This window comes from Dipodomys spectabilis, unplaced genomic scaffold, assembly GCF_019054845.1.
Source record: "Dipodomys spectabilis isolate Male_0828 unplaced genomic scaffold, ASM1905484v1 ptg000096l, whole genome shotgun sequence".
NCBI lineage: Eukaryota > Metazoa > Chordata > Mammalia > Rodentia > Heteromyidae > Dipodomys > Dipodomys spectabilis.
Window position 1 is genome coordinate 7,292,836 of NW_024870773.1, and position 12,500 is coordinate 7,305,335.

General features: G+C 41.6%; 2 protein-coding genes across 5 annotated transcripts in view; one reads left to right on the top strand and one right to left on the bottom strand.

The window, feature by feature from the left end:
- Positions 1–6,748, bottom strand: part of Yme1l1 (YME1 like 1 ATPase) — a 40,061-nt gene extending 33,313 nt beyond the window's left edge. Inside the window, exon 1 of one of the 2 annotated variants that reach the window (XM_042686024.1) lies at positions 6,524–6,748. In XM_042686024.1, the coding sequence (XP_042541958.1) occupies positions 6,524–6,553 (30 nt within the window). In that variant the 5' untranslated portion in view covers positions 6,554–6,748. Of the gene's footprint in view, positions 1–5,925; positions 6,097–6,523 lie in introns of those variants that run through there. The other variant, XM_042686023.1, reaches the window with a different exon arrangement.
- Positions 6,749–7,045: 297 nt separating this feature from the next.
- Mastl (microtubule associated serine/threonine kinase like) overlaps positions 7,046–12,500 on the top strand; it is a 42,736-nt gene continuing 37,281 nt past the window's right edge. For all 3 annotated transcript variants that reach the window (XM_042686063.1, XM_042686065.1, XM_042686064.1), the window contains exons 1-2: positions 7,046–7,244; positions 12,266–12,403. In XM_042686063.1, coding sequence (XP_042541997.1) covers positions 7,062–7,244; positions 12,266–12,403 — 321 coding nt within the window. In that variant the 5' untranslated portion in view covers positions 7,046–7,061. The remainder of the gene's footprint in view (positions 7,245–12,265; positions 12,404–12,500) is intronic.

Below are 12,500 nucleotides of genomic sequence, written 5' to 3' on the forward strand. Positions count from 1 at the left end.
AATAAAATTTGGAAGTATCCTTTTAATGTTGGTAGAAGAAAATGAATCTATTCTTTCAGGATACTATGCTGGACATATGAATTTAAAGTATGAAAATACATATATTTCTTATTCCAACTACCTTCTAGGAATTTTTTATTTTTGTAAGTCTTTATCCTTGAACTTCTTTTACTCAAGGTTAGTGCTATATCACTTAAGCCACAGCTCCACTTCCAGCCTTTTTTTTAGTAGTTTTTTTAGAGACAGTCTCTCAGATTTTGCTGCCCAGGGCTGGCTTTGAACTGATCCTCAGATCTGCTTCATGAGTAGCTAAGATTACAGGTTGTGAACCTGTAATTATTTCCTGTAATTATGCCAGTGCCTGGCTTAGAAATTTAAGGAAATAATGTTTACACATTATTATCAGCACAAACAGGGAAAAGCTAGAGAAGTCATCAGTAAGAGTAGCAAAATAAATGACATTGGGCAAAATGAGGTATTTCATATACATTAAGCAATTTACAAGCAGATCTTAAACTTTTCAACTTGCCAACATCTTGTTCTATATCATCATCTTGAGTCCTTATCCAGCTGCAGTGCATTCCAAGCACAGACTAAAAGTGACTAGAGTGCCATATGCAGTGGTTTATGCCAGTAATCCTAGCTACCCAGGAGGCTAAGATCTATAGATCATGGCTCAAAGCAATCTTAGGCAGGAAAGTCCACTGAGAGGCTCATCTCTAACCACCAAAAAGCCAGAAATGGAGGTGTGGCTCAAGTGGTAGAATGATAGCCTTGAGCCAAAGAGCTAAGTGACAATGTCCAAGCCCAGAGTTCAGGCCCCAGTAATAGGAGAAAAAAAAAAGTGATTACATTAAAACCAAAATCAGTTAACATTCTGCTCAAATCCATCCAATGACTTCTCAGAGTAAAAGCTAAAGTCCCAACAACTGTAGGACTTTAAAATACAACTTGGCCTCCTCCTCCTACGTACCCATTCTTTCTCTAAGCTCCAATACCACTGATCTCTTGATGTTCCTGGAACACAACTGGCACACTCTTACCTCAAAGTCTTTGCACCATGCACTCCCTTTTGTCTAGTTAGTAACATAATTTGCTCTCACTGTCCCTTCAGTTCTTTGTTCAAGTCATCTTTTCATAAGACTTTCCCCTGGTTGCCCTAATATTTCAGTGATTTTCTTCTAAAAAATATGATCTCTGCTCTATTGTTTTCTTTTAGCACTTTTCATTAACAACTTAAATACTATTTATCTGTATACTGATTACCTCTCTTTTTAGGGTGTTTTCTTTGCAATTCTCTAACACTTTCTGACCCTGTCTGGAGATAGCACACCCTACTAATGCCCCCACTTTAGATGCCATGCACAAGTCCCAGACCATTCATATACCTCATCAACTAGTTATAAATAAGGAATTCCCACAACCTTCTCTAATTCATTAGAAAGTCTCACAGAACTCAGGAAACTGTTTATATGTCTATAATCTGACAGAAATGAATAGCGACTTGAAGATGAATAGGTCTGAAGGGTCCCTAGTCATTTATTGGAGGCAGGGTATGATATCTTTTGCTATGTGAATATATGCATTCACTCACCAACTAAAGGCAGACTGTATTTGCCCTTCAAGTCATTAATAGAACTCTTCGAGTCCTGCTTTTCCCTCCCCCAGAGGGATGGGAATAAAAGTACATTCTGTAATCACTGTTTTCCAAGTGATTATACTGGAATCCCTACACTGGCATTTAGGGAGTATAAAAAGTTACCATAATATAAAAAACACAGATGTGATCAATAGGGGCTTGTGAATTATAACTCAGAAAATTTCAAGAATTTTATAGGCTGGAAGCTGGTAGCTCACACCTATAATCCTAGCTATTCAGGAGGATGAGTACTGGAGGGTATCAGTTCAAAGATAGCCTGGGTAGAAAAGTCTTTGAGACTCCGTCTCCAATTAACTAGTAAAATGCAGCACTAGAGTTATGGCTCCAGTGATAGAGCAGCAGCTGTGAGCAAGAAAGCTGATGGAAAGCAAGGCCCAAGTTCAAACTCTAATGTACATACCCATGTGTACATACATGATTTTATAGCTCTTTGTCAACAAGATCACAGAAATTAGTTTTTTAATGATATAGTCTCCAACTAGAAGGTAAGCTCCATGTGGCAAAGGGTTTTATTTATTAGTCAATACTATGTCTCTTAAGCAAAGTGTACACAATGAGTGCTAAATATTTGTTGAATAAATTAAAATGAGTTCTTTCCATAAGCCAAGGTCTGTAATTTGTCTTACCTAGTTCATTTAATTCTAATAACAAACATAAAAACTGGTTATTATTAAACTTTCTGATAAGGTTTGAAGGTGTGTTTCTCCCTAAAATTCAGTTTTTGATATTTAGGTATCATTCTAACAATATTAACATACCTTTATATTTATTTATTTACTTTTTTTGAGGTACTACAATTTGAACACAGAAACTATAGAATCACACCCTTAGCTCAAAGCTGAGATCTTAAAAGCTGAGAAATCTTTAAAAGAGTTTAGGCCAGGAACCGGTGATTCACACCTGTAATCCTAAGCTACTCAAAAGGCTAAGATCTGAGGATCTGGGTTCAAAGCCAGCTCAGGCAAGAAAGACCAGGAGACTCTTATCTCCAATTAACCACCAGAAAACTGGGAGTGGCACTGTGGTTCAAAGTGGTAGAATATTAGCTTTGAGCTGAAGAACTCAGGGACAGTGCCCAGGCCCAGAGTTCAAGCCCCATGACAGACCAAAAGGAAAAAAAAGGTTTAGGCTAGGCTTGGTGGTACATGCCTATAACAGCAGCACTAAGGAGGCTAAGCAGGAATTCAAGGACTGTCTCCTACACAGGGAGATCCTGACTTAAATCCAAGAGAAGTCTGAGTCCTAGTTATTCAGGAGTCAGAGACAGGAAAGATTTCAGCGCCAGGCCAGCAAAGACGGCAAATTCACAAGACCCCATCTTAACCAGTAGATGGACAAGATGGTGTGCTACAAAAGCATAAGCACAAGGAGCCTGGAACTTGAGACCAAAAAGGACTGGAGCATGGCTCAAGTAGCAAAGCACCTCCCTAACAAGCTCAAGGCTTGAGTTCAACCCTCAATAACACAAACAATCATAATAAAAGCCAAAAAGGAATAAGGGGAAAAAGTGTAGGTCATAAGGATCTTGCCTTTATGAATATATTAATGCAGCAAAGAAGTGGGGTTTCTCCCTCTTGCTCTTTTATCATGTGATATCTTCCATCCTGACATAGTAACTTCTGAAAAAGGCCTCCTTGAACTAAGGTAATAAATTTAGTTGCCAACAGTTTAATACTATTCAACAGTTTGTATCTAACTTTTTCTTTTCAAACAATAGCTTGGACTCCTCTAGACACTCATTCTGGTGAATGGCATCTTCCTGTAGCCAGCTGATCAAACCAGAAACAGCTCTGTATTTCTAAAATCATTACGAACATATTAGTGAAGTAATCTCTCTCCTGAGGCAATAGCATCCTTGATCACAATTAATTTCCACTTCTGACTTATTATTATTGTCCACATAACAAGAAACCAGAGTGATCTATTAATTTTTTTTTTTTTTGCCAGTCTTGGGGCTTTGAATTCAGGGCCTAGGCACTGTCCCTGAGATTTTGCTTAAGGCTAGTCTTCTACCACTTGAGCCACAGTTCCATCTCTGGCTTTTTCTGTTTATGTGGTAATGAAGAATTGAACTCAGGACTTCATGCATGCTCTAAGCCACATTCCCAGCCGATTTGCTGAAATTGAAAGCATGATCATGTTTTTTGCTTAGTTTGTTTTTGCTTTTTTGCTGGCCCTGGGGCTTAAACTGGCCCTGGGTACTGTCCCTGAGATTTTAAGCCACAGTTCCAATTGGGGAATGGTTTTTCCTGATAGGACTGGCTTTGAACTACAGATCTCAGCCTCCTGAGTAGCTAGGATTACAGGTTTAAGACTAGGAGTCACTAATGTCCAGTTTATGATCTTGAATGTTTCTGAACACACTTAAAACCCAAACTCTTGTCTTAAAAGTTTCACTTCAATCTTATCTTTGACGTTACTCCCTTTAAACACTAGCTATCATAGCCTTATTTTTGTTCCTCTAATTAATCCCCTTCCTTACTCAGAATTTTGATAGTCCTTGTATGCTTAAAATATCTGTTCTCCCTGCTAATTCATTTATTTTTACCTGGCATCACTAATATTAAAGCTACACTTACTTTTATCTGCTACCCAACAAATAACCATTTCATCTTTTATTACTGAATACTGTACTATGACCAAAAAAAAAAAGATGACTCACATTTATAATTCTGTTCCTAAAGGAGGCTGAGATACAAGGACTATGGTTCAAAGCCAGTCCTCACAAAAAATCCACTGGGTGCCAGTGGAAGCTGAGATCTAAAGACCATGGTTTGAAGCCAACCTGGCCAGGACAGTCTATGAGACTCTTGTCTCCAATTAACTGCCAGAAAAATGGAAGTGGTGCTGTGGCTCAAAGTGGAAGAGCACTGGTTTTAAGTGAAAGAGCTCAGGGACAGTGTCCAGGCCCTGAGTTCAAGTCCCATGACCAGCCCCCCCCCACCAAAAAAAAAAAAAATCCCAGGGAATCTTACTAGCAAAAAGCCAAAACTGGATACATAGTTCAAGTGGGAGTGTGCCAGCTGTGGCTGAAAAGGCCAAGTGAGACCAAAAGGTCCTGAGATTAAGCCCAGTACCAAAAAAGTCAAACTAAGTAACATAATTTTATATATATATATATATATATATATATATATATGTATATATATATATATTTTTTTTTTTTTTGGTTGGTCGTGGGGCTTGAACTCTGGGTTTGGGTACTATCTCTCAGCTCTTCAGCTCAAGGTGAGTGCTCTATCACTTGAGGCACAGTGGCCACTCCGGTTTTCTAGTGGTTTATTAAAGATAAGTCTTACAGGCTTTCTTGCCTGGGCTGGCTTTGAACTGTGATCCTCAGATCTCAGCCTCCTGAGTAGCTAGGCCGGGAGAAGCTGAAGTTGATTTAAATTTGAACTTTCTCAAGACCAATCTTCTCTTAGAAGAAAGGGAGGGAAGGCCTACCATCTAGTCTGGTAGGGTGGTGCAGTGCTATAACCTCATCCTGCAATCCCAGTCTTCACAGGCTGAGTCAAGAGTATCAGGAATTCAAGACTACCATTGCAAGAGGTTTGTCTTAAAAAAAAAAAAAGTGCCATAAAAAAGATTTTTAAAAATGAATCAAGAATAAAATATTGTCACAAGCGATTCTCAAGAGAATGGGTAATCTATCAAAACTCCCTGGAACCATTTTCCTCTGCTCTATCTTTTGCTTTACCAAACAATGGGGGTGGGGCTGGATCAAAATTATAACTACAAGAAGTGAACGACAACAAATAAATAAGTAAAAGTATATGCGTATACTTACATGTATTATCATTTCAATCGATTTGGGCCAAAATTTAAAAAAAAATCACGGTGATTACTCCAGTTATATGGCATGTTTGGTTAAGTTCCATTTAAAAGGTAGGGAGGGGGAGGGAGCTGTGGGAGATGTTTTTGAAAAACCAAACAGATGGAAGGATGTAAAGAACATTATATCCAAGCTGTATACATCGCCCCCCACCCCCCGCAACCCCTAACCCAGAATGTCCAACCCTGAACAAAGCAGCAGAAATCACACTCCATCAACCCGGTGAGCCTTCGCTCCATCACCCAGACTTCACGCCCCGGCCCCGGATGCTTGGTGGTCGGCCCTTCACGTCCCCGGCCCCACCGGGGCCTCGGGTCTCCCACTGGGTTCTCCGCTTCCCTCAGAGGTTCACTTCGGAACTGACCCCACCCAGTCAGCTAGAAAACAAGACCCGGGCAGGGTCGCAGGAAAAGGGACGGAAGGCCGGGCTCACCTGGGGCTGCACGGTGCTCGACAGGGAAAACATCTCCTCCGGAGCCTCAGCAGCCTCGCCCGCCTCGCCGAAACTATCCCAGTGTCCTCGGCCGGCAGGGAGGCGCTGAGCCCTCCGGCGCGATCCTTCTTTTCTCCCCTCCCGTTTCCCCCCCCTCACTCCTCCCAGAAATGCAAGATGGCCTCCCCTACGGCTGCTACGACGACCGTGACCCGGAAGTCAAAGGCTCTCACGCAACAGTACTTCCGGGGCAAGTGAACGCCCACAGCCACTTGTCAGCGCTCCAAGTTGTAGCGCCCTCACGTTTCTGCTGAGTCCCCAAAACACACTGGATGGAGTTTTTGGGTTGTTTTGTAGTTTTTTTTTTTTCTTTTTAAGCTTTTAAAGAGGATCGACATTCACCCCGTCGAGCCTTCCAGCCTTTCTAGAACTTCCCCAACCAATCTGTGTTCCAACTAATCCTTTGGCTAATGTGGTTTTTTTTTTTTTTTAAATTACAATTTATTACTCTTCGTCCTTATAATGAACTGGAAATCCTCAGGGATCTGATTCAGGCAAATTACATGCTTTGATAAGTTAAGAGTACAGGGCCAGCCACCTGCTTCCTGCTCATCCAGCTTCTCCACATTCTGTGACGACAGCAGCTTCCAAACCGCACCTTTGGCCATTGCTTTACCGAACAGTCCAAACTGGTTTACAACTCTTGCGGGGGTGGGAGATCGCGAAGGGAAGAAATATAATCAGGTCTTGACTGGGACAAGTTCCCATCAGACTCATTTGGAAGCTGGGAGGTTCTTTACAAATCTCGCGATTCAGATTTTAAGTCCCTTTTCTCCTGGGCCACGAACTGTTTGCAGTCCCTCCCTCATCACGACAGATGTCAATGGAGAGCCAGAAGAAAGCTCGAGATGTTCCAGGGGCTCGAGGCCACACTCACACAGGCCGGGTCCTCTAGCATCTACTTAAGGGAGGCGGAATGGGGCGGGGCTTCGCGCGGTGCGTAGCGCGGTGACGCCACGGACGGCGCGCGTTGGGGGGCGGAGCCTCGCTTTGAACCCTGTTGGCGGGAGCTGCCACCGGGTGAGGCACCTTGGCCGCCTGGGGCTTGCTTCGGTGGGTCAGGTAGCTGTCCTTCCATGGAGCCTGCGGCGGGGGACGAGGAGAATGGAGGAGGCGCGGCGAGTGAACACTCGGTGAATAGGATCCCAGTCCCAAGACCTCCCTCCATTGAGGAATTCACCATAGTGAAACCCATTAGCCGTGGCGCTTTCGGGAAAGTGTATCTGGGGCAGAAAGGCGGCAAGCTGTACGCAGTGAAGGTAGGAAGTGTGGAAGTAAACCAAGACGGGGCCTTGACCCTTCCGCCCCGCTTCCTGCGCGCCGACGGCGGCAGGTGCCCGGGCTGAGGTCAGCCCACACCGCGCTCACCTCGAAGGGGCCCTGCAGCCTTCTGCTACCCGACCACCCAGACCACCCAGCGAATGCTCCGGCGGGGACTGTGGGGGAATTTGTGTTTCTTTGTTTCGTTTTTGGAGCAGGGTCTGGTCCTGTCGTGCAGACGGCCCTCCTGGGTCAGCCTCGCGAGTGCTGGGATTTCGGGGCTGGAGCCACCACGCCCGGTTGGTTAGGAAATCTTTTCAATTAGTCATAGCTGCTCGTTGTCTGCATCTTCTTTTTACTAGTTCAGACTTTTGCCAGGATTAAGTAGGAAACGTTCATTGTGTTTGTAATAGCTGTTTCTAATTATATATTACTTCTACCCATCTGATGATAGATTAATATCGCAACTCTTGTCCAACAACAACAACAAAATCTAATTAAACTAACTTTCTTGGTGCCTAGTTGTAATTCTAACATTTCCTGAAGATGGCAAGTTCAAGATCAAGGCAAGCCTTTTTTTCCATAGTGAGATTTTGCCTCAATAAAAAGAAGTAACCATTTTTTTTCTATTCAAACTTTTCTCTTGGTACTTAAATTGCCCATATATTTAGAGAGTAAGCTGAAATATGTCGTAAATCAAGAATTTGTCCATACAACAGTTTATGTCATTCTAAATACTTTCCACACTTATTTCAAGCAGTTTTGTGCGCTCGGTTTTCATCCACTCCCAAGGTTGTAAATGACCCAGTTTTAAGCAACGTGTGTATATGATAAAGGAAAGGCAAGGTCTACAGGGCATCTAGTGTGCACCTCCAAATTATACTTGCCTCATTGTAAACAATCTTCTATATTAAGTGCCTAAACTCTGAATCTCCATTTAACAGAAAAAACATCATCTCATCCTTCAAGGAAGATGAGTCATTTTATTTTTCTTACTCCAGTTATTATAGCTCATAACTAGTCTTACCAATTCTGTCTCTTAAGACATTTTTGGGGGGTGTTTTTTTTGCCAGGCCTTGGGCTTGATCTCAAGGCCTGGGCACTGTTCTGAGCTTCTTTTGCAAAAGGCTAGCACTCTACCACTTGAGCCACAGCACTACTTCTGGCTTTTTCTGTTTTTATGGTACCAAGGAATCAAACCCAGGGCTTCATGCATGCTAAGCAAGCACTCTATCACTAAGGAACATTCCCAGCCCTCTTACATTTTTATTCCTGCCTTTCCATTCCTAAGTCACTACCCAAGCTGAGGCTTTCATTTTATTTATTTACCATTCAATAGCTTTTAGTAAAGTAGTTCTGTAACTATCACCACAATCCAGTTTTTAATTTTATTTATTATTTACTTAAAATTCAGTGGCTTTTAGTAAATTGAATAGTTTTGAAACTATCACCACAATCTAACTTTAAGAATATTCAGCCGGGTGCCGGTAGCTCACACTTGTAATCCTAGCTACTCAGGAGGCTGAGATCTGAGAATCTTGGTTCAAAGCCAGCCCAGGCAGGAAAGGCTGTGATACTCCTATCTCCAATAAACCACTAGAAAACCAGAAGTGGCGCTGTAGGTCAAGTGGTAGAGTGTTTGCCTTGAGCTGAAGAGTGCAGGGACAGCACCCAAGCCCAGAGTTCAAGCCCCACGACAGACAAAAAAAAAAGAATATTCACTGCCCAGGGCTAGGAAGGTGGCTCAGCTGTAGAGGGCTTGCCTTGCATTCATGAGGCCCTGGGTTCAATTCCTCAGCACTACATAAACAGAAAAGGGCAGAAGTAGCGCTGTGGCTCAAGTGGTAGAGTGCTAGCCTTGAGCTGAAGAGCTCAGGGACAGTGCCCAGGCCTAGAGTTCAAGCCCCATGACTAACCAAAAAAAAAACAAAAACAAAAAGAATATCTACTGTCCTAAAAGGACATTTCCTTCCATCTACAGTGATTTCCTGCCTTCATATATCAGCCACAAGGAAGCACTAATCTGTAGTTTCTACCTCTCCACATATTTCTTTTAGGGCGATTTCACATTTAAGTGGAATCATACAATATATGGTCTTTCGCTTCCTTTTTTTTTTTGGCCAGTATTGGGGCTTGAACAAAAGGCCTGGGCACTGTCCTTGAGCTTCATTTGCTCAAGGTTAGCACTCTACCACTTAAGCCACAGCACCAACTCTGGCTTTTTTCTGTTTCTGTATGTGGTACTGAAGACTCGAAACCAGGGCTTCATGCATGTTAGACAAGCACTCTACCACTAAGCCACATTCCCAGCCCCCTCCCCCCCTTTTTTTTGTTTCTTGAGATTCATCAGGACTTGTTTTCATATTTTTTTTCCTTTGTTTTTTTGGTTTTTGGTTTTTGATTTTTTGGGGTTTTTTGGTCATGGGGCCTGAACTCTAGGCCTGGATGCTGTCCCTGAACTCTTCAGCTCAAGGCTAGCGCTCTACCACTTAAGCCACAGTGCCACTCAGGCTTTTTCTGCTTATGTGGTGCTGAGGAATTGAACCCAGGGCCTCATGAATGCAAGGCAAACACTCTACCACTGAGCCACCTTCCCAGCCCCCTTGTTTTCATATTTAGTCTAATGGAACTGTTACCTTTGTGTAAAGGAGAAGGGAGTGGTGTTTGGGCTTGGACTCTGGAACTGGCCTCTGTCCTTGAGCCTCCTTTGCTCAAAGCTAGCACTCTACAACTTGAACCACAGCTTCATTTATGGAGATAAGGACTTTACCTGCCAGGGCTGGCTTCAAACCACAGTCCTCAGATCTTAGCCTCTTGAGTAGCTGGGATCACTAGCTTTGGAATTGTTACCTTTATTTTTTATTCATTAGGTAGGCTATGACATGCAAGCTAAAGTCCAGGTGCCTTAGGAAAGGAATCATACTTGCAAAATGTGGATATAGAGCTCCACTGTGTTTTGCGCATACCCTTTGTTGTAGTAACACCAGAAGACTAGTCTTCCAAAGCTGTGTATTTTCCTGCCTCTAAGATTTTATTTCTGTTGGTTTCTTCCTGTTTTTCTTCCACTTCTCTGCTTCTTATCCATTTTACTTTGTATAAAGTTTTATCTTATCTTCCCTTCTCTGATCTTTCACAACTCAACCCATTGAAATTGTTGCTTCCTAATCAGGGAGAAACAAAAATCTTGTTCACAATGTTTTTTCTTCATCAATCCTTGAAATGAAAATAGCGATTAATTTGTTCAGTCAATATTTCAGGACCTTAGGTTACATTGATGAACAAAACAAACATATCCTTACAGAGATAAGTATTATCACATTGCTGGCTTGCTTTTATCAATTCCCTTCTCTTTTCTTTTTGTTTACGGTGTTGGGGATCCAGTCTAAAGCCACTGTCATGCTTGGCAAATGCTCAGCCTCTCAGTTTTCAAATGAAAGAACTAAGACTCCATTTATCTTGTTATTAATGGTTTTAAAGTATTGTAATAAATGTCTTTTCTTCTTGTAATAGTTTTGAGAATGGATCCCAATTTTACTGAATATTCATGTTAGTGCTTCAACATTAATGTAGGTTATAGTTTTGTTTTTGGACCAGTTATCTTGAAACTTGAAAACCATAAGACAGCATTTGAGACTATTTCAGTAGTTTTGATCATTCTTAAGAAAGGCAAACAAGCTGGAGTTGGTGGCTCACACCTGTAATCCTAGCTGCTCTAGAGGTTTCAAGGATTAAAGCCAGTCTGGGTAGACAAATCCGTGAGATTCTTACCTCCAATTAACCAGTTAAAAAAAAAAAGCTGGAAGTGTAGCCATAACTCAAATGGTAGAACACCAGTCTAGAGAAAAAAAAAAAAAAAAGCAAGAGCACCAGAGCCTGAGTACACACACACAGACACACACACACACACACACACACACACACACACACACACACACACGAAGGGAAAAACAGACGACAGACTTCCAATATTTTGATTTTATTTCTATTCACCAAATAATTATACGTTAAAATGTGTATGTGTTAATATAGTGTAGGTAATGTTAACATATTAATGATATGTAATTACAGATGTTACATGATGAGTAATATTTGAAAACTGTAATATATTAATAAAATTCATGATTACACGGCTATACATATATTTTGTAGTAATGGTCTTTGACCTCAGGACTTCGTAATTGCTTGGAGGTGCTTTACCATTTGAGCCAAACTCTGATCTCTTGTTTTATCTTCTTGGATAAGATCTCACATTTTTGCCCAGACATGCATGGACCTCCCACATAATTCAGATGACAAGCTTGCATCACAAGTCTCAGCAATGAGATCTTGATGACTTTTTTCCTCAGGGTTGACCTGAATCTATGATCTTCCCAATCTCTGCCTCTTGAATAGGTAGACTGGATTACAGGTATGAGCCACTACGTCCAGCTTTATTTCTCTTCTTTTGTCCCAGGTTCAGAGGTTGGGGTAGAGGGTAGACTATTAAGAACATTACTTAGCCTAGTGCCTGTGGCTCACGTCTGTAATCCTAGCTATTCAGAAGGCTAAGATCTGAGATTGTGGTTCAAAGCCAGCCTGGCAGGAAAGTCCCTGAGACTCTTATCACCAATTAACCACTAGAAAACTGGAAGTGGTGCTGTGGCTCAAATGGTAGAGCACTTGCCTTGAGCTGAAGAGCTCAGGGACAGTACCCAGGCCCAGCGTTCAAGCTCCATACCAGACAAAACTAGATTAAAAAAATTAAAAAGAAACTTGGCGGATCAGTCAAGGAACATTTGTTTAATTCCTTTTCCTTTTCAAAATAGATGCAATACTTAATATCACTTGTCTTGAAGGTAATATTTTCTTATTTTTGTTTGTTTTACCATCCCAGCTTTTTTTCTAGCATTTTCCTCTAGGGTGAGATCAAAATGATAACTATGTTTTCTCATTCTTGGTATTTTAATGATGGCAACCTTGAGTGCTAAGAACATTTTGTAATATAACATAAATGTGTCTTTTGTCATATTATCTATTACAGGTTGTTAAAAAGGCAGATATGATCAACAAAAATATGACTCATCAGGTACAAGCTGAAAGAGATGCACTAGCGCTTAGCAAAAGTCCTTTCATTGTCCACTTGTATTATTCATTGCAATCAGCAAACAATGTCTATTTGGTGAGTAAATCTTAATCTTTCTGTTAGGTTTTTAAAAAGAGGTAGCCGAGTAAGAACAGCACCAGCACGCACGTGGTATTCAGGTAAGGGGTAGGTT